Source organism: Haliaeetus leucocephalus, unplaced genomic scaffold, assembly GCF_000737465.1.
Source record: "Haliaeetus leucocephalus isolate CR32 unplaced genomic scaffold, Haliaeetus_leucocephalus-4.0 Scaffold696, whole genome shotgun sequence".
Classification (NCBI taxonomy): Eukaryota; Metazoa; Chordata; class Aves; order Accipitriformes; family Accipitridae; genus Haliaeetus; species Haliaeetus leucocephalus.
The window spans coordinates 970,784-996,246 of NW_010973132.1; the positions used below are offsets into that span (position 1 = coordinate 970,784).

Below are 25,463 nucleotides of genomic sequence, written 5' to 3' on the forward strand. Positions count from 1 at the left end.
ATGGGGCTGTTCTATAGTAAGAGCCAGGTAAGAACAGGGAAGAGGAGGCTCTGTGATGAGCTGTGCAGGCAGGCCCTTGGCGGCAGAGGGGACCTGCTGTAGGAGGTGGTGTTCTACCTCCTGTATCTTCAGTGCTGAGATTTCTTCTTCAGCACCAAGGCTGTGAGAGCAAGGCAGGGCTTCTGCCTGGGGTTTGTGCCTACTTTGTCTTTCGGCCTTCAGGAATGCAAGGACTTCAACGCTGCAGTAATTTAACTATTTTGAAAATTCCCAATTAAAAAAAAAAAAAAAGAAGTCTTTTTGTACATTGGCATTGTCTTTTGCTTCCATCCTGTTGGGCTAGGCAAAACAACCTGCTGAGAAAAAATAAGGAGGTATCACTAATGTCAATGGGTGCATGGGGGAAGCCAGGAAACTAATATTATGTGTGGGGTTACATATAGCTCTCTTAAAAATTGTGGCAGTTTTGGGGCATAAGGCAATGAATGGTGACACGTTGTTATATATCAAGCTACATATTCATTGCAGTGATATTCCCTGCTCTATAGGTAGTGTGCGTGACCTGTTTCTTATATGTGTTTGTTGCATCACTACATTTTGCTCTTCCATTTTTCCTCCTCTTTGTTGTTGGTTGGATTTTTTTGTGGTTTTGAGGTTTTTTGGTTGGTTTTGGTGAGGGGTTTTTTTGTCATTTAGAGCATTAAATGTGCAGTTTGTCCTCCTTTTATTCCTTTAAAAAAGACAATTATCTAGGGAAAAAGTACCTCACCTTCAGCGCCTGTACTTTTGATTAAATACCATGTTTGTCTGATCCTTGCTTAGGATGAGAGAGGATGACAATCAAACCAGTTTCCTGGCAGGTTTGTTAAATGTTTTTTGATAACTACCTAGGTTTAGGTGGTTTCCCAAGATTTCCATTGATACCTTCCTGTGACCTTTGCTTAAAGGAAGATTGGATGAGCTGAATTATTCAGAGAGAAATAATTACAGAGTTGTTGCTTTCACTCCCCCCTTCTGAGAAGGCAGGGAGATAGCTCTCTGGAAGACACTTTTCAGGTCCTCATTGCGTGAGAGCCAGCACTGCTCTACGTCAAACATAACAATGGAGTTACATGGCTATAAACCAGCTGACGAGCAGCATCGTTACACCATGATATCGTTACTAATTCCTGCCCTGCTAGATTGTCTGCTGTTTGTTGTGAAATATAGTGGATATATATGACATCCTTTGAATTTGCACAGACCAAGATGTGTGTCAGCTGTATTAATAACACAGCAAGGCTCACTATCATATGTTTCTCTGTGATTAGGTTGTAAAAGTCAGAGACCTCGAGTTGAGGGTTACCACAAGTTTCCTCAGAATGGAAAATGGAGGATGTCAGAGGTTTGTTCTGTGACTGAATGTACATTTTGGGTCTCTGGCCACACCTGGCTGCAAACCTTCTGGGAAGAAGGAAAAGATAATGCACAAGGAAGAACCTCAGTTCAGGAATGTTTTGGATGGTTGGAACTGAAACACTTAATTCAATGCTATCTCTGACTGTGCTTCTGTTCTTTCTCTCTGCATTCTCATCCCATGCATTTTGTATGCTGTTCAACAGACAGAACCATCTCCATGCAACTTGCTCACCGTAAAAATCATACGGATGAAAAATGCCAGGAAAGCAGACTTGCGTGAGTATCTTTGCTATATCCCTGGGGCATCTACATGCTTGTAAAACTACTCGGAATATAATCAAGTGTCACAAACACTACCAAGTACTTATAAAAGGAGAGAGAGAGAGAAGATGCGTGACTGTTGTATGCTGAAGATGAGGTAGCATGGTTAGAAGATATTGTTTATTCTTCTATCTTTGCCAGTCTCACACTGAAGTCTAGCCACCGGCTGTAGTTCAGATCATGTTTGCACAGAATACATAAAATATTTTACATCTGAATCTGCAGAGAAAGAGAGCTTTATTCACAGGGAAGGCTGCAATAAGAAGTTTAGGTAAGGCACTTCTTTCTGTGGTTCCTTCTTACAGTAATGTCCACCCTGTGCACCCCTGGACCTAACACAGAATATTTTATGTGAGCTGAGGACTGGACACTTGACATCTCCCATGGACTGTCAAATTTGATTCAGCGAGAGGAACAGCCGTGTTTCAAAACTTAGTTGAGGGCTCATACTGTTAGCTTTTCTATTCTTAACTATTTTTACAAAATCCCCAGGAAAGATAGTTACGTAAAAGTTTATTAATGCTCCATAAATATATGAACTGCAAAGCACTAGAAAAAAAGGCGTGAATGACAATCATCTCCAATCTGAGGAGATGACTGATTGTCTTGCATTTATTCATTTATACAGATAAGAAGGTCTGAATCCAGAAAGTTTCTATAGGAACCAGACCAAGCTAAATTTGTTCAGGAAAAATGATGCAAGACAAGACACCTGTCTGGGCCTTTCCAAAGTAATTTATTTTGAGTTCTGCTATAGTTTCTCTAGAGACCAAAGGTATATGAAGATTTTCTCACTCTAATTTTTATTGAAGAAAAGTAAGATACTTTCTTGTTGCTGAATGTATGGGGAAGAAAACTCTGTATGAACCTTCCCACTGGACTACTACTAAAGTGCGGAAAGGAGATATGAAGCTCAGTTGTAGGCTGGAGACAAATCCCTTGCTACAGCTAAAACCTACTTGAACATACAAATGTGCACTCTGAACTGAAAGAGGTGTGGAAAACTGTAGCCCTTAGATATCTCCCAAGTAATCATGTTCTGTTAAACCATCTGCATGATAATGAGCTTACCAATCTTCCTCTCCACCTTTTTCTCATCTAGGTCAATGCTTCTTATTTTTGTCTTGAAACTATTTTTATTCTGAAGGGAGTTTCCTATGTTTTGATGCTGTCTTTCCCAATAGTAGAAAATTTCTAGGGCAAGGGACAGGTACTGAAATGCTCAGGCGTTTCTGCTTCCCAGTCCAAGACACATCCCACCAGCCTGTAAAGCTGCTTAAAGGAGCAGTTTGAATGCCAGAGGTGCTTTTGGAGCGCAGCACAGGGTCTGGAGCAGCAGTAAAGCCACAGCACGGGCTTTCCAGGCTGAGGCTGTTCTGCCTTGCACTGTGTGAAGTGTATACTGGCTGTTGCCCACAAAACAGAATGACAGACACTCACCACCAACATTGCCAAGCTATCATCTGTTTGAAATGGTAGTATCAGTCAAAATATTGAGGGGAAAAAATTTTGCACAAACAAAACAAAAACAATATTTGCAAAAGGTGAATGCTTTGCTTGTTGGGTACTTCCATCATGTAGGAAAAGAAAATCATACCAGTCATGACACTGCCTTGCTTATGCTTAATTGTTGAATCTGGTTTTGATTGACAGCTGCTTAATTCCAGTAACGTTTGATTTTGCTGAGTGTAAAATTTGTCCATTGCATTTATGAGGAAGATCTGCTTTTAAACCATTTCAGGACATAGTTTTCCATGTAGCCAGCCTTGTAGAAGTCACATATTTCAATGGCCTCCCAGAAGGTCTCCCAACCTGGTGCCTCAGGTTAACTTCATTTTTTGTCTATCATCTGCTCCATTTTCCAGGTAATGGAGATGGGAAAATCAATCCATAAAAATAGACTCTCAAAACCTCACTAACATCTCCCATGGAATAAATAATACAAGACCTTTAATAGAAGTCCAGTGCATAAGATAGTATTTTTATTTAAGACAATTTGAATTGTTTAATTCTGCTTTTTAAATGCTGAGTCTTTTCAGTGTGCCCTTGTGCTATTCTGTCTTTTCTTCCCACTGATCCATCAGTGTGTAAATTATAACACTAATTTCCACTTGTGTTTTGATGCATAGCTGATATCATTGATACCACCTGTGAATTCAGTGCCTTATTTGTGTTCTCCACACTCCCCCTTCCCACTGAGCACACCCACATCCCCATCAGGCTCATTGGGGCTCTTGGTATTCCTGGACCTGTGAACACTTGCCAGTTCCCAGATTTGGGTGTGTGTCCCATCTGCATCCTGACTCCCTAATGGGGTGAGACTTGGATGTGCACCAATCCAACCCACCCTTAAAAACAGGGCTTTTGCTGCAGAGAATTCCAGATTCCAAGCTTGGCCTCTCACAGTCCTTGAACAACCACCATAGTTCCAGAAAAAACAGAAGGACATGTCTTTCCGCAGCACGTGGTTCAGCTTGGGAACCACCCACGGCAGGAGATCGTGGATGCCAAAAGTTTACGTGGGTTCCAAGTGGAGACTGGACAATTTCATAGAAGAAAAATCCGGTGAAGGTTGGCTTAGGAAGTCTCTGAACCTTAAATTGTGAGGGCTGGCCATCTTATACTCTTCCTCAGACACCCACCACTAAATGTGAGGCATATTCTCCTCTGGCACTGATGTCCATCCCTAACAAGACGTACAATCCTTCCCCAAAAAAGACAAAGGGGTTAAAGAACAAGATACTGGAGAGAAACAAAATCATTAAGTGGAATTAACAAATGAAAAAGAAAACAGAGTATTAAGGGTTAAACAAAAAGGTAAAAATAGGCAACTAGATGGGAACACTGAACTGAGCAATTTTAAGCCATCATTCCCTGCTTCCTGAAAATATCCAAGAGCCCTCAGTGGACACTGGCTGTGTGCCCTGGGCTAAATGGACCTTGACTGGTGTAGAGTTAAAAATATTCTTCAGCATTTTCTTAGTAAGAAAATGATATTTTTGAAGCTTTTATGGCTTTTTTTTTTTAAAATCAGGCTTGTTAATTTTGGAAACTTCCAAGTTTTGGACACTTTTATATAAGGCTTATATTATTTTGGGTACAATATGTTCTAAAATTATTAAGTATGTTTTACGTTTTTATAAAACCCCCATATTTTATGGCATTGCAGTAGCAGTTCTGCCATATACGAGATCAATTAATGTAATGGCCATTGAGATCCTGAAAAGAAACATAGCCAGTGAAATACATTATTGTTTAAGGAACTATGGTTCAATGTGATACTTATTGCAGGAACCCACAGACTTCCTCCAGTGTTTTGTTCTTGCACTGTTGTTATTGTTTCATTGTTATTTATTACTTACTTCACCATTTAAGCAGTTGCAATTATGTACCAACAGCCTATTGCTCTAGATGCTGCTTGAAATCTTGTTATAAAATAAAAGCATGTGGACTGATAAAGCCCGACAAGGGAGAAAATGGGAAAAAAAAGTAAGGTTTTTTAGCAACATCTCAGCAAAGGGATGTTTTAAGGAGGGATGTAAATGAGACTAGTGATACTATTTTAGGGATGTGTGTAGGGTGCTCCACCCAATGTGAGGGGCAAGGTGGGAGAAAATGTGAAAGCTTTTTATTGAAGTTTAGCTATTAGGAGATTAATGTTGAATGCTCCCTGGAGGCAGGAACTGATCTCCCAGGACTAAATTAATTCTTATAGTCTGACTGTGAAGGGCCTTGAGAAGGAAGGTGTTTACTTTCACAGAAGTAACCCACATTCTTATTTTAAAAAGCATGTAAAAAGTTCCAATGATCTAAATTATCTAATATTCTGCACTCTAGAAAACAGCAATGCCTGCCTGTCCACCCACCATCAGCCAGATCTCTGCTCAGCTCCACGATGTGGGAGGAAGAAGAAAAATGCTTTTCTCAGCTGGTGGGGATAGTTTGTGTTTTGTGACATGGATAGGTCCAAATGAGGGGAGACATCATCAAGGGGATGACCTGGGCAAACAGTGTTTGAGGCCACATTCTGGTTTGGATCCCTTCAGCACAGTAAGAAAAACTATACTGTAACAGTCATGAAAATATCTGCCCACTAGAAATAGCCTCAATGCGAGCACTTAAAGGCAGCCCAAGAAGAGGAGGAGGATGTCTCGGTTTCTGCCCAGGCTACAGGGGGGCTGGAGGTTGTGTCTGTTAGCATCCGAAAAGGAGGTAGAAGTAAAATGAAAAATTTTTGGGTTAGCCCCATTTGAATTCGAGCTGTCTATGAGACAGGTGAGATTTTTAGCTCAAGCCAGAACAGCCGGTGCTCTGCTCTTGTCTGGGATGCAGCATGGTGCTGGGGCTATGGTGTTTCTGAGCATGGGTCACGTCACTGTAATGCTTTCTAATGGTAAAGCACAATTAAGATCCAGTCCTGCTGCTATCCTGGAAGATAATTAGAAACTTAGTGTAATAACTGGACGAAGAGACCGTGCTGTCATAAATACCTGCTGCCACGCCTGCTTTTGGCAGGATATTGCCCCACGGTGATACCACGGCTGCCACTCCAAGCATGTTTGACGGCTGCTCATGTGTCACGGTCCAGGGGAGGGACACAACAGGTTGCTGCTGTGAAGCTCTGATGTGTGCACCATGTCTGAGCGTAATCGCCGTCGTTAGGTGGTGGTTAGGCTTACGTACCAGGGTAATGATGCTTTGCTTGCATGTGGCTGTCAATGGGAACCTTGTACATATACGTGAAGAGGCACTTGATACAAGGCAATGGGATATCGCGGCGTGACCGACCGGCTCGGGCACAGGATACGCTGTGGAGTGCCAGTTCTCACAGCTACTTGTGCCTGGAGCTGGTCGGGCAGAATACGGGCCCGAGGTATCCGAGAGGTGTAAAAAAAGGTTCCTGGGAGTTGTGCATGCCTCTCATAACACCTGGAAAATACTTTACGAACAAGAGGCAATTAGGTTTCAGAGGACACCCGTGAAGTACAAAAGGCATCACCAAACACGTTTGCAGATGGGAAGAGGGAAGCAGGCTTGTTTAGTGGCTTTGTCAGAAGCCCCCCCCAGAGAAAGTCAAAGATCTGAAATGAGAAGTCAGAGCTCTGCTGTCTGACAAGAAGTTATTTCTTAAAGGTGTATGATACAGTGCAGTAGGAGACAGTGATCATTTGCAGAAAAGAACAAATTGGTGGACTTTTGAAGTAATACTTTGTTCTTTGCCACAGGCCTAGTCAGAGCATGTATTGCTATTTGGGAAATGTCAATGAAATAAAGTTTGGATTGCTCACAAATTTCTGGACTCAGGTCCTTCTGATCCTCTTCCTAGTGGGGACAAGAGCTGACAGCAGTCTGTGCTAATACCAACCTGGACTTCCCAAGAGCCTAAAAGGATTTTCATATGGACATTTCCTGTATATACACAAAAGTTTAGAGTGATTAGGACCGTTAGAAATTCAGGTGATTTCTATGAGTTTTGATTTTATTTTATTTTTTCTAGAATTTATATCCTTGTATATGCCACAACTACCTTAATCAGTCAAAGTTACTCTTTTGTTTTGTTCAGAGGTACTCAAAGAAAGATGACTTAAATCTCAGGGGAGTCAGGAAAAAAACCAAACAGCTGGCTTTGTTAATTCTTCAGTTACATACAGAGTGTGATAAAGGGAGGAGTCAATTATTCTGTGTTTCCCAAAGTCAGGTCTACCAGTAACACTACGTAGGACAAGACTAAGTCTAGTCAGATGAAGGTGTGTCTGCTATGCAATGGCAGGAATGCTCAAGTAGGTGGTGTTACAAAGAGAGGAAATATAATCCTAATGATGGGATTGGCATTTATGGGCAATACTCCCCCATGCTATCTTTGGCACTTGTGTGCGTGGTTGTCCCTAACTAACAGATTGTATTCTGTAGGGTGATCATCCCTGACTTTTGAGTGTGGGTCCACAGGATTGTTAATATCGTGACTCATGTTTGCCTTTTATTTCTTAATAACTATGACAAAACATATTTGCAGGCAGATTATTCTGACCTCAGAATGAAAGTGCTTGTTGATGATGTAAGCACAGCAGACTGCTGCTAACCACTGTTTCATACTGAAGCTTTGGTGCTGAACATCCCTCACCTACAATGGAGCTCAGGTGGGAATCCAAACTTTATAACAGGCCTCTTCATCTGGGAAAGGAAAATGAAAATACTAAAGCTGCCCTCCCTACAGCTGGAAACATTAAAATTTGTAGGTGAACTTTATGACCTGAATACACCTCTAATTGAAACAGCAAAGCCAAAGCAATGCAATCTTGTGCAAAGAAGCAATGTGACCTCGCTCTGTGCTGGGAAGCACAGACAAGCTTCCACCTGCCCATCGAGTGTTGCAAATACCCTTATCCCTCTCTGGCTGAGGCACAGAGATGCAGGTGAAAATAGTGGCATTAAGCAAGTTTTTTTTATACAGCTTTACTGGCAAAAACTCTCCTTCAGGACAGCTGCTTCTCAAACCAAATGTTACACCGTCAGTCTGTTCAACATTCTGTTCAACATTTCAACACCCTTCTTACATGTGCTCATTTTAATCCGCTTCAGAGGATTAAATGCAATTAATCTTTTCCACAGATGATTAATTTATTTTTCTTGAAATTTTTTTCTTGAATTTTTTTCCTTGAAAAGCTCTGTTGTTGAGCTCTGTGGTGTATGTGTGTGTTCCCTTCTTTAACTTTCCAAAAGGGAAGAAAGCAGACTTTAGTCAAATGCCTTGGTGCAAGACCTGCCTTCTGTGACAGCAATGGGGCTTCTTGGGAACCTTCAGTGAAATGAGCTCCTGTCACCACTGCGTTGGCAGCCAGATGTGCTAGAGAAAAGAAAGGTTGCTCCAAAAAGTAGACAAGACAGAACTTACAGCCAGAGTTACCCCAGTAACATTAAAGCATGTCCATGCCTGTGGAAGCCCACTCTGTACGAGCTGGGCTTTGTCTGTCCAGCAGCCCGCATCACAGCTCTTAATGTGATCTGCTCCGTGCTGCTGACAGGCAGCTGAACCATCAACGGTGCCCAGCCCTCTGAGGCTCTCGTGTGTGCATGCCCCTGTGCGTATGGATGGCTCATCAGCATTAAAACCTTTGAAGTCTGATATATATAGATGGTCTGGCTGTGTATTTCTCCAAAAAGGAATGCAGTGTATGTGTATAAATGTGTATTTTGAATGTTTATTGGTTTTCCAGCAGTTAAAAGAAGTAGTCCTCAAGAAGAGCAAACTGCCAGGCTTTCACAAAGAGTAAAGCAAACTGGTTGCCTAGCACTGGCTTGATAGCACCTTAGCTAGCACCCTGGCCTACGTTCTGCATATTGTCCTGTGTACAGAGCTTAAAAATTCATACACTGCAACACCTTATGGGGTACTAGATGTGTTTCCTTGGTCCATTGCTTTCACGCTTTCCTTCTCGACAACAGTAACCCAGTCGGACTGCTACGTGAGCCTAAGCCTGCCAACAGCGTCTGTGCAGCATTTCCGCACCAAAACGGTCCAGAACAGCAAGAACCCGACATGGAACGAAACCTTTCACTTCACGATTCAGAGCCAGGTTAAGGTAGGAACGGCAACTAGCCCCAACAGGTATTCTTACCAGATATCAAACCTACCGTATAGCCTTTGCACACTGAGGGTCTCTCCGAGTTCCCTTACAAAGTATTCATACTCTCTTATGTAGTTATTTAACTTTCAATGGTTGGATAAGACTCTATCTTCCTGAATAATCAATTGTCTGTAGAGTGCACCTGCAAAATTTACATTTTACTGCTGCCTTTGCTTTCATTCTCAAACTTCTTTCCTAAATTCCTTTAGCTAACATGAAATATCTGTGGCATCTGGTATTTGTTAAACCTTATACAATCTAATTTTTTTTGATTCCAGAACATTCTGGAGCTGAAAGTTTGTGATGAGGACAACGTAACTGAAGATGACCATCTCCTCACTGTATTCTTCGATGTCTCCAAAATCCACCTTGGAGAAAACATTCAGCTGTGTTTCCAGCTGAATCCACAGGTATGGATAAAATTCAAGGACAAAGCTAAGGTGATGTGGTCAGGTGAGAATGTCGTTATCTCAATCTTTCCTCTTGTGTGTCCCATATACAACCTTTCTTATTGCCCATTTAGCCACCTGAATATGTCCAACTGTTTCAGGGGCTGATACCCAGTGTTGCTTCTGTAATTACTGCAAATGTGGGGTGCTGCTTCTACAGCAGGTGGCCAACATTATTGGACTTGATTGTCTGGTTGCTGTCCTTGATGTCAAAATATGGAGAATTTACTCCAACAGTTTTGGGCAACCCTTTGCAGTTGGAGTTGGTGCTTCTGAGCTGTGCATTATGCTTTGTTAATATAAAAGTAGTGGTCTGCAGTCATAAGCTGCAAACCGTATTTTCATAAGTGAGTTTTTCAGCAAGTCTTTATTTCATAAAGTTGAGACAACTTTATACTGAAGTTTTAAGGACAGTGTTTTAAGCCCAGAAATCCTTTACTTCAGTGAGTGCTGATTTGATATGATACCTGTTTTGGAACGGCTGGCTCTGTCCTGTATTTTCCTTAGCACTCACGCTATGGGCCAACAAGATGATGGGAGGTGCACCAAAACCTGCAAAGGAGGAAGGAAGTCTCAGGGGAAGGGAATTACAAAAGACAAAGATGAAGACTGAGCATGCAATGAGGCTAAGCGTGCAGACTCCACCAAACCAAAGGATACCCTCCAGAACACCCTGGACTTCATACGCCCAAGTGTGCCGCCATATTAATGTGCCACCAGCCCCATCTGCACAGGCTGTGGGTGAGGGTTGGGAGAGGGGCAGGATGATTTGGATGCACCAGAGAAATCCAGCCTCGCTCATGCTGAGGATCAGTGGGGAGTGCTGAGAGCTTGTGGGAGAGGAAGGGAAAGGGGATTGCAGGTGGCCTGTGAAACAGTGAGGGGTGAACCTATGACTGCCGAAAGGGGGAGCGACCACCAGAGGCCCTGCACTATGTATTACATTTGGCCTGCAAGGTCTAAAGTAGGAGTCTGCTAAAATAACGGGTATGACATTAGAAGTATGTGACGCTAGAATTACAGTGGGTAGGACGTGAAGAAAATCAAATCTGTTGCATGCACGGTAACAAAAGGTGGATGCTGGCTTACAGAATCCCCCAAAGAGAACAGATTCCTGTAGGGTATCTCTCTTCACAGGAGAATCGACCTGCTGTGACTGCATTCATTTTCTTTCACAGGGAAAAGAGGAGCTGGAGGTTGAATTCACAATGGAGAGCAGGTGCGTAAGGTCAAACAGGGGATCAATAGAAATGTAAGCCAGAGGCAAAATGTTACTGACACAAAACATCCGTTTTACACTTGCAACCCCTAACACTGTCACCATCTGAATAAAGCGGAGGGGGGCTTTGGATGTTCAGGAAATGCTTGTGTAGGGCATTTAATGGAGAAGGGGTGCATGACAGTGCATGATGTGCGTGCATCTACGCTGGGCATCCAGGCACACGGAGAAGCTAGCACAGATGCGAATGGGAGGATAGAGATGTCCCTGATGGCTGCTGCTGCTCCCCAGGCTGCAAGGGGCATTCGGCACAGGGGGAGAGTTTTGAGTTTCAAACCCCTCTTGCTCTTGATACTTGGAATTTGTTTCAGTTGTGGGAATAGGTTAGAAAATTTTTTTTTACTGTGTTTCCATATTGACTGTACAGTTAATGGAGACAATGGGTGTGTAAATCAGTCTAGTGCTGCTGTTGGTTTTTAAGGTAAATGGTAGTATTTTTTCCTTTTTTGTTATGGCATGTTGGATGAATTAACCAGTGTTTCAGCTCTGATCCCCCAGGTTTGAACTGAGCAATATGGGGCAATAATGTACTTATGCCACCTCTGTGTAAATTTGCTTCAATATGTCAGAAAATGATCCTGTCTGATAGTGAGGAGCTCCTCTGTTCAGCAGATCTCCATAAACAGTTTAAGGTTCAGACCTCAAGCCTGTGAGAGGCAAATTGGATTGAATACCCAGCTAGAATTTCTGATGCTCTTTGTGCATGCTGCCTGTCCAAAGATGGACTTTTAAAGATAAAGATAATGAATTAATGATTAAAGAAGAGTTAAAACAAAACAAAACAAAACAAACAGAAAAAAGAGAGTGTTTTTGAATTGATTGTTTTCCATTTTGTCTTTCAGTCCGGATCCTCCTGAAAACATTGTTACTAATGGAGTTTTAGTGGTAATGTTAATTTCATAATCCTTTCCCTGCCGTATAGCAATGCTTATTGCAAAGCTAGTATTAAGGGTACCGGGCAGTTGCTCCATACGGTGGCGTGAAGGCATCGGCCAAGAGGCAGGCTAAAGCCGGTGTCAGCGTTGGCTTTCCCACGCAGTCCCTGCCAGTGACTTACGCTGCCAGAGGCTGCAGCTGCCAAAGCTGCGAGCTGCCGCCAGCGCTCGCTTCTGCCCAAACCCAGCTGGTTTTGGACAGACAACATCCCTCCGTCCGCCCGGGGAGAGCTGGGCTGAGCACCCTGCCCGGGGAGCCTTCCCCTGTGGCTGATCCTCCCCCAGGCCCTCGAGGGGCTGCTTCTCTCAGTGGGAGCCAGCAGATCCCTTCTCTTTCCTCATCTCTACGCAATCTGTTATTTCCCATGTGGAAGCCCAATGCCACCTCCCTAGGCTTGGTAAGGGGGTTACAGACTGGCACCATCTCTCCCCCCTGAGCCCCCCATGTGCCTCGCACATGCCCGAGGGCCTGGCCAAGGCAGAGCTCTGCTGACAGTGAACCCCTTTTTCTTTTTCCCTGGTTGTCTCCTACAGTCCCGTGAAGTTTCCTGTTTGGAGGTGCAGGTGGATGGCGGGAGGCTGAGGAAGGACAGTACAGGTGAGCCTTTCGCTGTCTTACGGAACAAACCTGGCTGCCACTTTATGGAAAAAGCACTCAGTGTTTTACACTTGAACACCCTGGCTTAAAGTTATTTAAGATGCAAGACAAAATCTCACTGATGCCAATGGCCTGTGGAGGGGGCTGTAGTTGGGCAAAAATATACATATTATTGCAGAATATGGTGTGAAGAGCATGTGGTCTGGTTTCCCCACAAAATACTTTCCTCTTTAATAACATCTTGTCAGATGCTTATAATTTTCCAAAATATTTGTCCAGGGAATTGAATTTTTTTTGAGTCCTAAACTGGAGCTAACTCCTATTGTTTCCTGATTCAGAGACAAAGAAAATGGGCAGGTGAGGACTGGGCCTCTTTTATCAATTCAACTTCTTAAAATTTCTTTAGGCATAAAAATATAAAACATGCCAGTAGGTGAAACACAAGACACACAGTGTATTACCAAAGACATTTGTTGCACATTTTAAGCAGTGCATCACTACTATGTTGAGTCCATGCTCGTGGACCTGTGTATCTCCCATACAATTTTTAAAACATCTCACTGACATTTCCTGGTGGCCCCAATCCAGCAAACTGCTTAAGCATGTGGATGATCCAGCTGAGCTCAGTTGTCACAGTGAAGAAATTTGCTAGATGTGGCTGAAAATGCTTGAGTGGGATAATTCTTTTAAAGGCTGATTACACACCTTTGAGTGTGTGGATTTACAGAGTGTATTTCACCTTGAACCTGGGTTGCTTCTGTTCTATATAAAGACCATTTGATGCTTATTATATGAAGGCCAAAAACCACCAGACGTTATTTCTGTAAGTGCTAGAAATTATTTCAAAAGAAATATTACAAGTTGAAGTAAAGGGAAACATGATAGAGGGACTGAGATTTTACTGGTTCCAAAGAGAACTGTGCTCTGCTACCAAAAAAAAGTTTCTCCCCAAAGTCTGAAATTTTCAAAATACCTTATTATTACACCAGAATAATATTTTAGTACCACATACTGTCTTATTGCTGAGGTATTTTGAAAATTTCAGACTTTCAGGAGAGAGTGCTTTTCTCCCCCCAAACTGTTAGCTGTGAGTCATTATCTAATGAATAGAGCACTAGTCTCAGCAATCACAGTATAGATGGAAGTGCAGTGGTACTGCAGCAACAGTTACTATATGGCACATTCTGTACACAAGCTCTAAAGCTGAAACCCAAAGGCTCAGGTAAGTGAGTCTATTTATTTATCCTATAATTGGAGTATCAAAATGAAGTTATTACTTAAGAAAAGCATATATTACATTACTGTGCAAACAAATTCTCCACATTTTTTTGAAGACCTTAAGTTTGAAACTCCTTTGCTTCAGAGAGAAAGTTTGCATTAACTGTGGAGGGGTCGTATGAAGGAACCCAGACCCATACACTGAGCTCCTGCCTCTGCCCGACCTCCCCGACCAGGTTCCACTACATCAAATATAATCAGTCGGCACTCACTGTGGCTCTACCGCGGCGGAGGCGGCTCAGCAGGGTATGTGATCACCACTAATGTGTAGTTGGCTCTTTGCTGTCTACTTCTTTGGGGACCTCTAAGACCTGAGTGTGTGTGCAGGTCTGTGTATGCAGGGAATTGCTAAGTGCATGTATGTAAGTGAGGCTGGGGAGACTGCTTCTACCTCTTTTTTCCCCATTTTTGTATAATAGTTAACTGTCATTATTCTTTTTTACCCTTTTTTTCCAGTCTATATCAAGTCAAAATGAAAGGGATATGAATGAGTCTGTGACTCTAGCTCTGAACTTGCTTCCTATACAAGAGAAAATAACAATAGCAGAGGTGAGAACAAGTATTTCTTAATAAAAACCAGCCCAAGACACATTCAATTTGGTGGGTGATGAGAGTCTTACAGCTCAGTGATTCAGTTACTGTCAGGCACCATGCATGCACCATGTGTAAGGTGTGAATGACAGTCACTCTGCAACTATGTGATATTTATTTTTTTTCTTTTGTTCTGCATGTGGTTCCAGGCGTGCCATTCAACCTTGTTCTGAGTTTACATTAGTTTCCTCAGGACATATCTAATATGTTCATCAACATAGTATGTGAGTTAACAGTAATGGATATGACAATTAAGACTTATATTTGCAAAGGGAAAGCCTGAGGCGGAAGATAAAACAGAGAACATCCATATGCCTGTGGTTCAGATGCCCAGCTTTCAATGACCTTCCCAGAAAATGAAGGTTAAACTAGATGTTCAGCTATGAAAAGCTGAGGGGCCCCAAGCCCACCTGGCATGGGTGAATGGCCCACTTCTATTCAACCCAGACTGTACTGGAGCTTATTATATCTCTCACAACTCAGACCATTGCTGGCCAGATTCTGCAGCTGTGTTGCTGACTGCAAAGATAGTGAAACTCAGCCCGTAGATGCAGTGGGGGAGGAAGGCGCAGGATTAATGACCTGAGCATGCTTACACTGTTTGTATTGCGATTTTCAGGACAGGACAATTGACTTGTACACAAAGGCAAATGAATGGTAAGTGAGTCTCCAGCAAGACCCGATCCTGTAACTGGGAGACATTTGCACCTACGCAAAGCTCAGTTGAAAACAGCAGGGGTCCATGCAGGCTCAGTTGTAAGCAGAGGTGTGCTCATCTTTGGGTTGCAGACTTTTGTTTGCCAGGTTCTCCTTTTTCAGTCATGGAGACTTAAACCATGGGTCCCCTTTCCTCCAAGTTTCCCAGCTGTTAGTGCAGCTCAGTAAGTAGATCTTGATTTGTGTGCAATTATGCCCACAGCTGGAATGAACAGCTCCACAAAGAAATTGTATTTCTGTATTATACAAACAAAATAAGACCAAGGCATGGTAGCTGTTTCCCTAATCAACTGCAGTGCCTGTTGACAGAGGTTATCTAGTTACAGGCACATATGGCAGCACTACTGAAACTTGAAAAATGAATTCTTTCATAGAATCATAGAATGATTTGGGTTGGAAGGGACCTTAAAGATCATCTAGTTCCAACCCCCTGCTAACAGGGGCAGGGACACCTTCCACTAGACCATGTTACTCAAAGCCCCATCCAACCCAGCCTTGAACAGTTCCAGGGATGGGGCATCCACAGCTGCTCTGGGCAGCCTGTTCCAGTGTCTCATCACCCTCACAGTAAATAATTTTTTATAACATCTAATCTAAATCTACCCTCTTTCAGTTTAAAACTGTTACCCCTCGTCCTATCACTACACTTCCTGATAAAGAGTCCCTCCCCATCTTTCCTGTAGGCCCTTTTTAAGTATTGGAAGGCCACTACAAGGTCTCCCCAGAGCCTTCGTATATGCAAATACAACCAGAAGTGTGTTGTAGGAACCTTGTTACCATACCGGGACAGTATGTCATGTTCTGCTCTACCTTCCCATTTGCATTCTTGTTAGCAGCTACAGGAATTAGCAAAGGCCTGCCTGTGGTGTTGCTCCTTCTCATTTATTACATGATACTGCCCACAAACTTGTCTGTAAACACACACAAGCATAGCCAGAGTTGACCATGGTGAATAATAATATAATAATATTTGTGCCCTGGTCTCAGGACTCAGGGTCTGTGTTTCAGGCCAAGAAACCTGGATGCCCGCCTAGGGTTTGACCTGTGCACTGAAGAACAGGATTTCCTGCAAAATCGGAGGAAGGTAGTTGCTGATGCACTCAAGGAGGTTCTTCATCTGGAGGAAGATCTGCAAGACCATGAGGTAACCAGGAAATGCACCGCTGGGGGATTTCTCCCTCTCTTCTCCCCCTCAACCCTGGAGATGAGGAATGATTTCTCATCTCCAACCAGATGAGTGAGGACCTCAGTCAGCAGCTTCTCCTCCAGGGTACTGTTTGCAGTCAAGGTGATCTCAGCTGGAATGCTCAACAGCCTGTCTGGATGAGCAAAGTCTCTATTTCCACTTGGCTTTCAAATGAATCATTTGAAGGAGCTTCAAACCAATGAGTTTGGTCCGTGTTTCTTAAAAACCCTTCCTGAAGTGCCCAAATCTTCTAGTATACCCCACAGGGATGTCCAGCAACTTGTATTATTTATAACTCATGGAGCAATGTTGCTTTATCTCTATTCTACGTGTTTTATTTTACTAGTGTCTGGATGTTGCTTTTGCATGTCTGTCATATTTTGACATGGATGTACCTTAATACCGCTTTCCCACTTGTGCTTTCTGCCCTTTTTTTGTGTTGAACAGGTGCCTATAGTGGCTGTGACCACAGCAGGATGTGGGATAAGAGCACTCACTGCCATGTATGGCAGCATTTTGGGTCTTCAAAAGTTGCGTGTTCTGGATTGCGTTTCATACATCAGTGGCTCGTCAGGCACAACATGGTGAGGAGTCATTTTGATACTGTTTTTTGGATCTTGTTGTGTCAAGCAAAACCCACGCTTTGTCTAGGGTTTTAGTTCTCAGTGAGGGTAAAAGGGGTCTATTGAGTTATTGCTTCCATCTTTGGTCTATGAATGCCATGGTCACCCATGAAAGGCCTATTGTGCATCATACATTTGGTGTCACTGAAGTAACTTATCCCTAACCAAAAGAGAAGACTTTATTGGAAGTGCCAACATCCTTAATCCTATGCAAAGTGATCCTTTATGGTTATTTACTGTTGGACAGAAACAGCATAGACAGCTGGTGAAGCTGCTTGTGTTGGATCCCAAATCAAGTGACTTTTGACTGATTGCCTTTGGACTTGCATTTCTGCTCAAAGTAAGCTCAAAGAGGAGAGTAACCTAAAGATAAAATAATAAATGCCCAAAGCTCTGTGAAGTATATCCTCTGAGTTTCAAAAGCATCTTCTTCACTTCTTTCCGCTTTCCACCATGTTTCCTGCCTGCAGGACAATGACAAAACTGTATGAAGATGCTGATTGGTCACGTAAGGATCTTGGAGAAATAATTATTGAAGCTCGGAAGCAAGCAGCCAAGTGCAAGATGGGGGCTTTTTGCTTAAGAAGTTTGAGGAATTATTACAGAGAGCTGAGCCAAAGGACCCAAGCAGGACATAAAACATCTTTTATTGATCTGTGGGGGCTCATGATTGAATCCATGTTAAATGATGGGGTAATGTCTATATATCTTTCTTCTCATAAAGTTGGTGACTTGATCTTTATGACCATGATGACAAATTAAAACCCTAGGAAGAGATACCTGACCAATAACACTGTACTTGGTATGTAGGCAGAACACCACTTACTTACATTAATAACTTGGAGACACAGTGAATGTCTATGCTGGAGCCTAAAGTGCGATTGAATGGAGCATAGAAATGCTCAGACTAGCTCTAAAGTAACCAGCATGCTAATTAACACTGCAGTGGTCCAAGAAATTTTTGAGGTTCTTGGGTGTTTTTTATGGCCCCATGCTTTTATGTCTCCACTGCTGCAACATTTACACAAGCTGCAGTCATACCTTGAATGTACTGCAGATATACCCCATATGTAGTTACTGTACTTTGTGATTTAGTGATGAGAAAGTATATAGATCCAGAGCTCCCGAGACATCTTAGTTACAGAAACTGTGATTTTGTAGGTGCCTTTTGGCTACTTTGGATTGGATCTCTCAGGACCTCCTGTTCCTAATTTTGTTGTAATGACAAGCAAAACTTTCAATGTAAACTAGCAGACTGATGATAGCTGGAGAAAAAGCTATTTTATCTTAAAATCCTATAAACATGGTCTATATTTTGTCTAGGTGACAGAGATAATATGAAATACTCTCATTTCATATCATGTTTCACATTGCATTCCTGGCCTCAGTGCTACATAGCAAAATTTGCTAGAGTTTAATTTGGCTGAAGTACACTCAAAATCTCCACTTCATGTATAAAATAAGTTGTTGGTATTGGACAGCTCAAGAATTTTTCCACTGTGGATGATAACTTTCAATATGGTTTTCAAAAAAAATCTTGACTAGAAGGGTCATTAACATGCTGCCTTGAAGAACTCATATGTTTAACAGATGAACTATGTGATAAAAGCTGAATTACCCACATCTGCCCTATTTTTTGACTTGCATTTAGCGATGCAAAGTTAGAATAGCATGTGAAGCAACTCATTACTGTTGTTGTATACTGACTGTAGAACATGGCTGGTTATCCTAACAACAGTTATTCCTGTTCCTATGATTTTCTTGCCCTCTGTTATTCAAGCACATGGAAGTAAATTTAGGAGGAAATTCAGGAAAACAATATCCCCTATTCAGATTTTGTAAGCTGATGTCTTTAAGGAACTGTTTATCAGCTAACCATTTTTTTTTTTTTCCTCCCCAAATCCAGAAATGCCACCACAGACTTTCTGATCAACGTCGGGCATTGAATCAGGGTCAGAACCCACTGCCCATCTACCTTGCCCTCAATGTCAAGGACAAAGTTGCCACCAAAGATTTTAGAGGTAATGTTTCAATTCTGGAAAAGAGCTGTGTTTTTGCGTGGGGATACAGTAGATAATGATGAATTGTTTTAAATTCTCACTTCCAGACAGGAGAAGTCCTGTTCAGAGATGTAAAGAGTAACCGGGCAGCCACAGGCTGGACAGCAACAGTTCAGTATTTTGTAAGATCTCCTAGCATGTAAATGTGCATATTCAGACATTAACTTCAGACTAATAACATGACACAGATCTGTGACACTGTCTCAGAAATGCTATGAATTCTTAAAGAAAGTGATTCACTAGAGCTTTAAGGTTGTTTAAAATATGTTTTTCATGATTGGCTAAAGGCATTAAAAGCAATAGAAGTCAATCCATGTTCTAGTCCACCTTCCATGAGAGAACTTCCCACTTGCTAGATAAAAAGAGAGCAGAATTTAAGTTCTCCCTTAGCCGTGACATTGCTCTTTCACAAACCTGCAGACACTGGGACAGCTGGTTCAGTAGCGGCTGTCAGTCAGCAGGGTTTGTTCAGGGCACACGCTAAGCCAGCTTGCCTGAGGGGGCTGACGCCTGACACATTTATTCCACATCTGACAACTTGACTGTTTTTAGCAGCGGAGCTAACGTTGTTGGTGCATGTGTTGGCAGAGTGGGTGGAGTTCACGCCGTATGAGGTGGGCTTCCTGAAGTATGGTGCCTTCATTCGTGCGGAGGATTTTGGCAGCGAGTTCTTCATGGGTCGCCTGATGAAGAAGCTCCCTGAGTCCCGGATCTGTTTCATGCAAGGTGACTCACCAGCCTGGGGGAGTGACAAGATTTTCATACAAACACTAATGATTCTGGAAATTAGTGCCCAGAAACCTGTTCTGCATTTGGCAGCAGAGGTACTGGCTCAGTCAACTTGAAATTCAGTCTGTCTCCTGAGACTTACTCAACTGCCCTTGCTAGCAAAGGTGGTTTTACCATTTGTATGAAGATAAAATGAAACTAAAATGACAAATAAGTTGTTATGTACCTTTGTGAGTGCTTTTGAAGCATCACCATTTTCCCCGTAGCTTGCAAAACATATTGAAAGTTGGAAATCTATGAGACTTTGTGGAAGCTGGAGGAAATGTTGAGAAGAAATAAACAGGGCAAGAAAGAGGGGAATCAGGGAAGGAGCTGGCTGAAAATATTTCTTTATCGAAGGAAAAAGGAAATGAAAATAGGAAAATGACAATGTAAAATTTCTAAAAAAAAAAAAAAAGTTCCAGGTAAAACATGGTGGAAGGGAAAATACTTTGAAATTTCTTCTGAAATAAGTTTGCCTTCTGAGTCAGCTCTACCACTGAAATAGATGTGTGGACTTATGCAAAAATTACATAGAAATACGAAAAGCTGAAGAGCTGTGGAAGGAGCAGAAGGCAGTTTTTAAAAGAACTTCCTTGTGTTTACCTCAGCACTGCTTACTATACCTCTCCCACTTCCTAGGAATGTGGAGTAGTATCTTCTCCAAAAACCTCTTGGATGCCTGGCACGCAGCTGACAATTCAGAGGACTTCTGGCGCAGGTGGACCCAAGACAGAGTGACTGAAATAGGTAAATCTCAAGAACCCTTTGACTTATAGCCTCCTTCCTCCAGGCCCTTCTGATAGGGTAACTGCGCTCACATTTTTTGAGTTTTTTTTTGCCATCCCGGTTCTCTCAGCTTTGGGGTATGGAAGGCACCAGGACAATCAAGTGATTTGATTTTACTGAATAGCCAGTGCTTTGCTTAAATAGTGAGATTGTTATTAGAAGGAAAGGCACCATCAGACAGACCTTGATGGAAAAGAGATAGGAGATGGATACATAAGGTGGTCCTTAAAGTGTTGTGTTTTAAAGGCTGGAAAGAAGAACTTCTGTCAAAGCCTCATGTCAACTATTTGTTAGCCAGAGGGAAGCTTGAGTGTTTCCTTTCCAATATCTATTCCTCCTACACAGTGCATCCCTCCCTCAAAATCTGACTGAACTGAAAGATTTAGAAGAAGAGGTCAAAGGAAGTCAATGTAGTGGAGCTCTATTACACCAGCTGAGAGAGGCAGCTCTGTACTGAAAGACCATTCCTTGAAAATACTCATGAGCATCTTCATGTTAAAATTCAAGCAAAGTCAGTGATTTCATAGTGAACAGACTTGGGTCACACTTCTGTGGGCTATGTTTTTGGAAAAAAAACCCTGAACTCTTATGTTTGGGTTTATATAAATAATTTGCAAGTTTGTGTTGAATTCATCTGGCCAGACCCGAACCAAATGGAACAAAGTCTTTTTTAAAAAGTAAAAATGTTTAGTTTAAAAATAAAAAGTTAAAATTTTTCTATTCTTTTCAAAACAAGCTTTGAATTTCATAGTTAACCTAAATCTAAAACCAGTAATCCCCTCAAATGTATAAATAAAATTATTTTCCTCATTTTTTGTTTGCTTGGAAGAGTGAATTACTTTAACGTGTTCCAAAATTATGTTGTTTTATGAGAAAAATGCTCCTTTAGTCAGATGTAGCCAACTGAGGTTAAGAAAACAATAGTAATTTTATATTTTTTGTCAAGAAATTAACCAGAACTCACAGCATGCCATAGGGAAAAATAACGCAATGCTGAAAGCTGTGAACACACGATTACTATTGGTACAGAAGAGTCGCTGACCCTTTCTCCTCTTTGCACCTAGCCGCCTCTCAATTGTGGTTATAATTCAACTGCATGTCATTTATGCTATGTATCTCTAGAGGAACAACCAGACTTGACCGAGAAGCCATACGAGATGGCTACATGCATGTTCACCCCTACGAGCGGCCTCTCCACGGCTCTCCGGGATATCCTGACGGACCGCCCTGCTGTCTCCAAGTACCACAACTTCCTGAGGGGCTTCCAGATGCACAACGAGTACATCCAGCAGGAGCATTTCACAAAATGGAAAGGTGTGGACAGCACTTCTGCCTACGTGCCTCAGAGATCATCAGGGTGGGCGCAGGGGCTGGGATTTATCGAGGGGCATTTGTACGTCCTGAAGAGAACGGAGTGGGTTTTGTGGTTAGTTCTTAGTGCTTGCTGAGAGGAGAGGAGGGAGAACTAACTAACTTCTCACATCTTTCACTTCCAGTAACACAACTGTTCAATTTCTGGGTCGTTCAGCACTGAAAGTCCTCACTGGGATGAAAATTGCTGGGGTGGGGCTTTGCACATATGGAACACCTGCCTAGGTTTTGGCGTAGTTCCTGGGTGTGGAAACACCAACAAAACGTGAATGGAGAGGCTGAAGGGAGATTCAGGATTGCTGCACGCTATCCTAAACCAAAGGGAATATATGGAAGGGAAGCTCACCTTCCTTTTACTTTCTAACTTGACAGATGTCTTTCTGCAGTGTGCTAATAGCTCTGAATCTTTTACTCTTTAGACACTTTGCTAGACACCTCTCCTAATGACCTGAGAGGCCACTCAGAGCACCTGGAGTTGGTGGATGCAGCTTTCTTCTTTGAAACTAGCTGCCCACCCCTTATGAGACCAGAGCGGAAAGTGGATGTCATCATACACTTAAATTACACCGGTGGATCACAGACCTTGGTGAGATGTCTCAAAACTCTCTTTGTTTAGTAACGGCTTTTCTTTTGCTTTCCACAAGTTTCAGACAGGTGTCTGTAAAACATGGAACTTAGTGGAATTTAGTAACATGGTGTTTCCAAACCTTAGAAGAAGAATGGAAATTCCCACAAGGGAAAATATCTGTTTTTCTCAAACTGCTTTTGAAATACCCCTAAGTGCTTCACCAATGAAATACAGAGCGGCACAGTGAAGTTATGATGGTTGAGCTGCAACTTCTATTACAGTTATATGTAAGATTTAATAGCACAAATATAGCTGGGAAAACTTTGTGATTCAGATGCTGAATTTAATCAGCATTTTCTTTAACATATAAGATATTATTTGTCTTTATTTTAATGTGTGATTTTCTAGCTGTCCAAGAACAACCTACTGAGTGAAGAATTTAATCTCTATTTTTATCTCCTTTAATAAATAAAATTTTTTTCCTTAAATAGTGGGCTTGAAGCAAGACTTCAAATGCATTTACTATGTTTGCAGAAATCTGATTTGGTTAAAATGTTTATATAGATTTGGAAAGTAGTATTCACCACATAAAAAGACAGATTTAGACTTCCAAATATAGACTCATAACTGTAAACCTGTCCCTGAAGGGCACCACAGAAAATACAAAGTTCACTGGTTGAGGCTCTGTCATTTTTTTCAAGTGGAAGATACTTTAATGCTGCTCTTACACTGTAATGCCACATGAAAAATATTTGTCTCTGTACTGCAGCTGAAAAAGAGCATATGTAATAACTTGCATTACATTTCTTCCTTGTACTCCGAAGTCTTTTGAAAATATTTAATTCAAACAAACTGAGGTGGTGCTTCAGTGTTTTGTTAGATAATTTAACATAGTTGATCATCACAAATGAGCCTTCTGATGAATGCTTTTAGTGCTATATTTTGAGGTCTAAAATATGTTAGCTTGAAATCTCATATTATTTCTGAAATTCAAAGTTATAGAAATGGGTAAGTTGGTCTCAAAACCCTGCTAAAGTCTACTGAGGTCAACTCACAAGTAGTACTGCAATATAAACAGATAATGGGACTGTGAATCTTACTGTCTTGGATCACAAATTTAGTTTTTAGATCTACATTTTTCTGACTTAGTTCTCCTTTAATCAATGATGCTCTATAACATGCTTTGAATTGATCTGTTGTGTTCCTAAATCACGTTCCCTTCTTAGAGATGTGCCTTGGTACCTACTTAAACCCTCTTTACCATCCTGATATTAGGTGTTTTCCTGTAAGACTATTTCCAAATAGCTCCTCGGGCAAGAGAAAAACAGTCCCTGGGGCTGCAGGTGCTCACATCATTGCTGGCTGTCCAGTGCTAGCAGTCTGTTTTGTGCAACTTGGCATGAATTACAAGGCTTCAGCAGCAGCCTGATCTTGGGTATCTTTTCTATTCCTTATGCTGCTGTTGTTGGGCCATGACCAGCCCCTGGAGCAGGCTTGCAGATACTTCTCAGAGCAGGGAATTCCGTTTCCCAGCATTGGGCTGAAGGATGATGAGAAGAACCTGAAAGAGTGCTATATGTTTGATGGTGCAGACACCCCAGGAGCTCCTCTGCTGCTTTATTTTCCATTAGTGAATGACACCTTCCAAAGATATGTAGCACCTGGTAAGTTAACAGTACCTATCTAATTTTATTGACCTAATGAACTTTCTCACTCCCTGGGTGTTTTTTCCTCATCTCAATACAAAAATCCTTTGTCTGTCTGCCTGTTCCTACTAGCAAATACATTGCAAAATGGGATGACACAAACTGTTTGCAAAATCAGGTGAAATCTTGTGCATAATTTTAGTTTGAGTCTTGGTGAGATTCAGTGAAAGAAGAAACATGTTCTTCAAGTAGAGCTAATTTCTTCTTGTGATCTCCAAAAGTTTACTTTAGCATGTAGAACAAAGCATATTTTTCAGATGATGTATTTTTATGATGGTCAGATCTAGGGGAGAATTACCTGTACAGTATAGAAGGGTTCTATGGAGGGCCACTGTGCTTTCTAATTGGGCTGTTTAATGTGTTGATTGTATATGCTGGAAAATCAAAGCAATAGTACCTAAACTAATACAGTCACTGTGTCCTTTTGGGCTAGTATTTGAGATGCAGGCTTTGTTTTTATGATGATTTCCAAGGTTACTAATATTCTGCTTCCTCCTGTCCTATATATCTCTTTATTCCTTTTACCTTTACAGTATGTATTCTACGCAACAACCTTCAGGGTAAGACTTAAGCACCTGTGACCACATAAAATGACGTGCCATGAGCTGGCCAGTAGAAGGTGCTGGTTGCAATGGAATGATGTTTAGTGATACTATTTCTTTTAATTCTAATAGACTTTGTTCAGAAGTAGATTTTTCAGAGATTATAGCACTTGTCTTCATAGCAATTGCATCTGTGACCTCTCTAAATTATTCTTGACATTGTCTATCACAGTACTGTAATTCCCTGGGACTACACAAACACCTTCCCCTTTTCCCTTGACAGGCATGTCACGTAGTGCTGCTGAAATGGAACAGGGCAAGGTTGATATCTCCAGTTTCTGCTCTCCATACTCAACGAGGGAGGTCTCGCTGAAAGCAGAAGATTTCAACAAGCTCCTGAAGCTTACTAATTACAACATCATGAACAACGAGAACATGATTCTTCAGGCCTTGCGCATGGCTGTGGCACGAAAGAAACAAGCTCCGAGCCAGCCAATATCACAATCCTCTGCTTGAACAGCATTTTCCTTTCCCTTACTAAGTATTTACCATGAGAGCACATATGCGATAGCTACTTCACTGTTCTTGGCAGGTGCCATCTCTAAGTAACCTTCTCAAAAAAATAAAACTCAAAGTATTTGTTTCAAAGCCACATGGTT

At 41.8% G+C, this 25,463-nt stretch overlaps 1 protein-coding gene across 1 annotated transcript; it reads left to right on the forward strand.

Annotated features, from left to right (window-relative positions):
- On the forward strand, positions 1 to 25,320 carry LOC104839738 (cytosolic phospholipase A2 epsilon-like). The gene is made up of 20 exons (XM_010580195.1): positions 1 to 27; positions 1,602 to 1,674; positions 9,163 to 9,299; positions 9,623 to 9,754; positions 10,972 to 11,012; positions 11,915 to 11,957; positions 12,542 to 12,605; positions 13,969 to 14,129; positions 14,340 to 14,432; positions 15,094 to 15,131; positions 16,179 to 16,335; positions 16,825 to 16,961; positions 17,471 to 17,693; positions 18,907 to 19,021; positions 19,649 to 19,786; positions 20,471 to 20,578; positions 21,740 to 21,931; positions 22,408 to 22,574; positions 24,037 to 24,220; positions 25,088 to 25,320. Exons 1-20 carry the CDS (start codon positions 1 to 3, stop codon positions 25,318 to 25,320), a joined length of 2,463 nt encoding a protein of 820 aa, XP_010578497.1.
- The last annotated feature ends 143 nt before the right edge of the window (positions 25,321 to 25,463 follow it).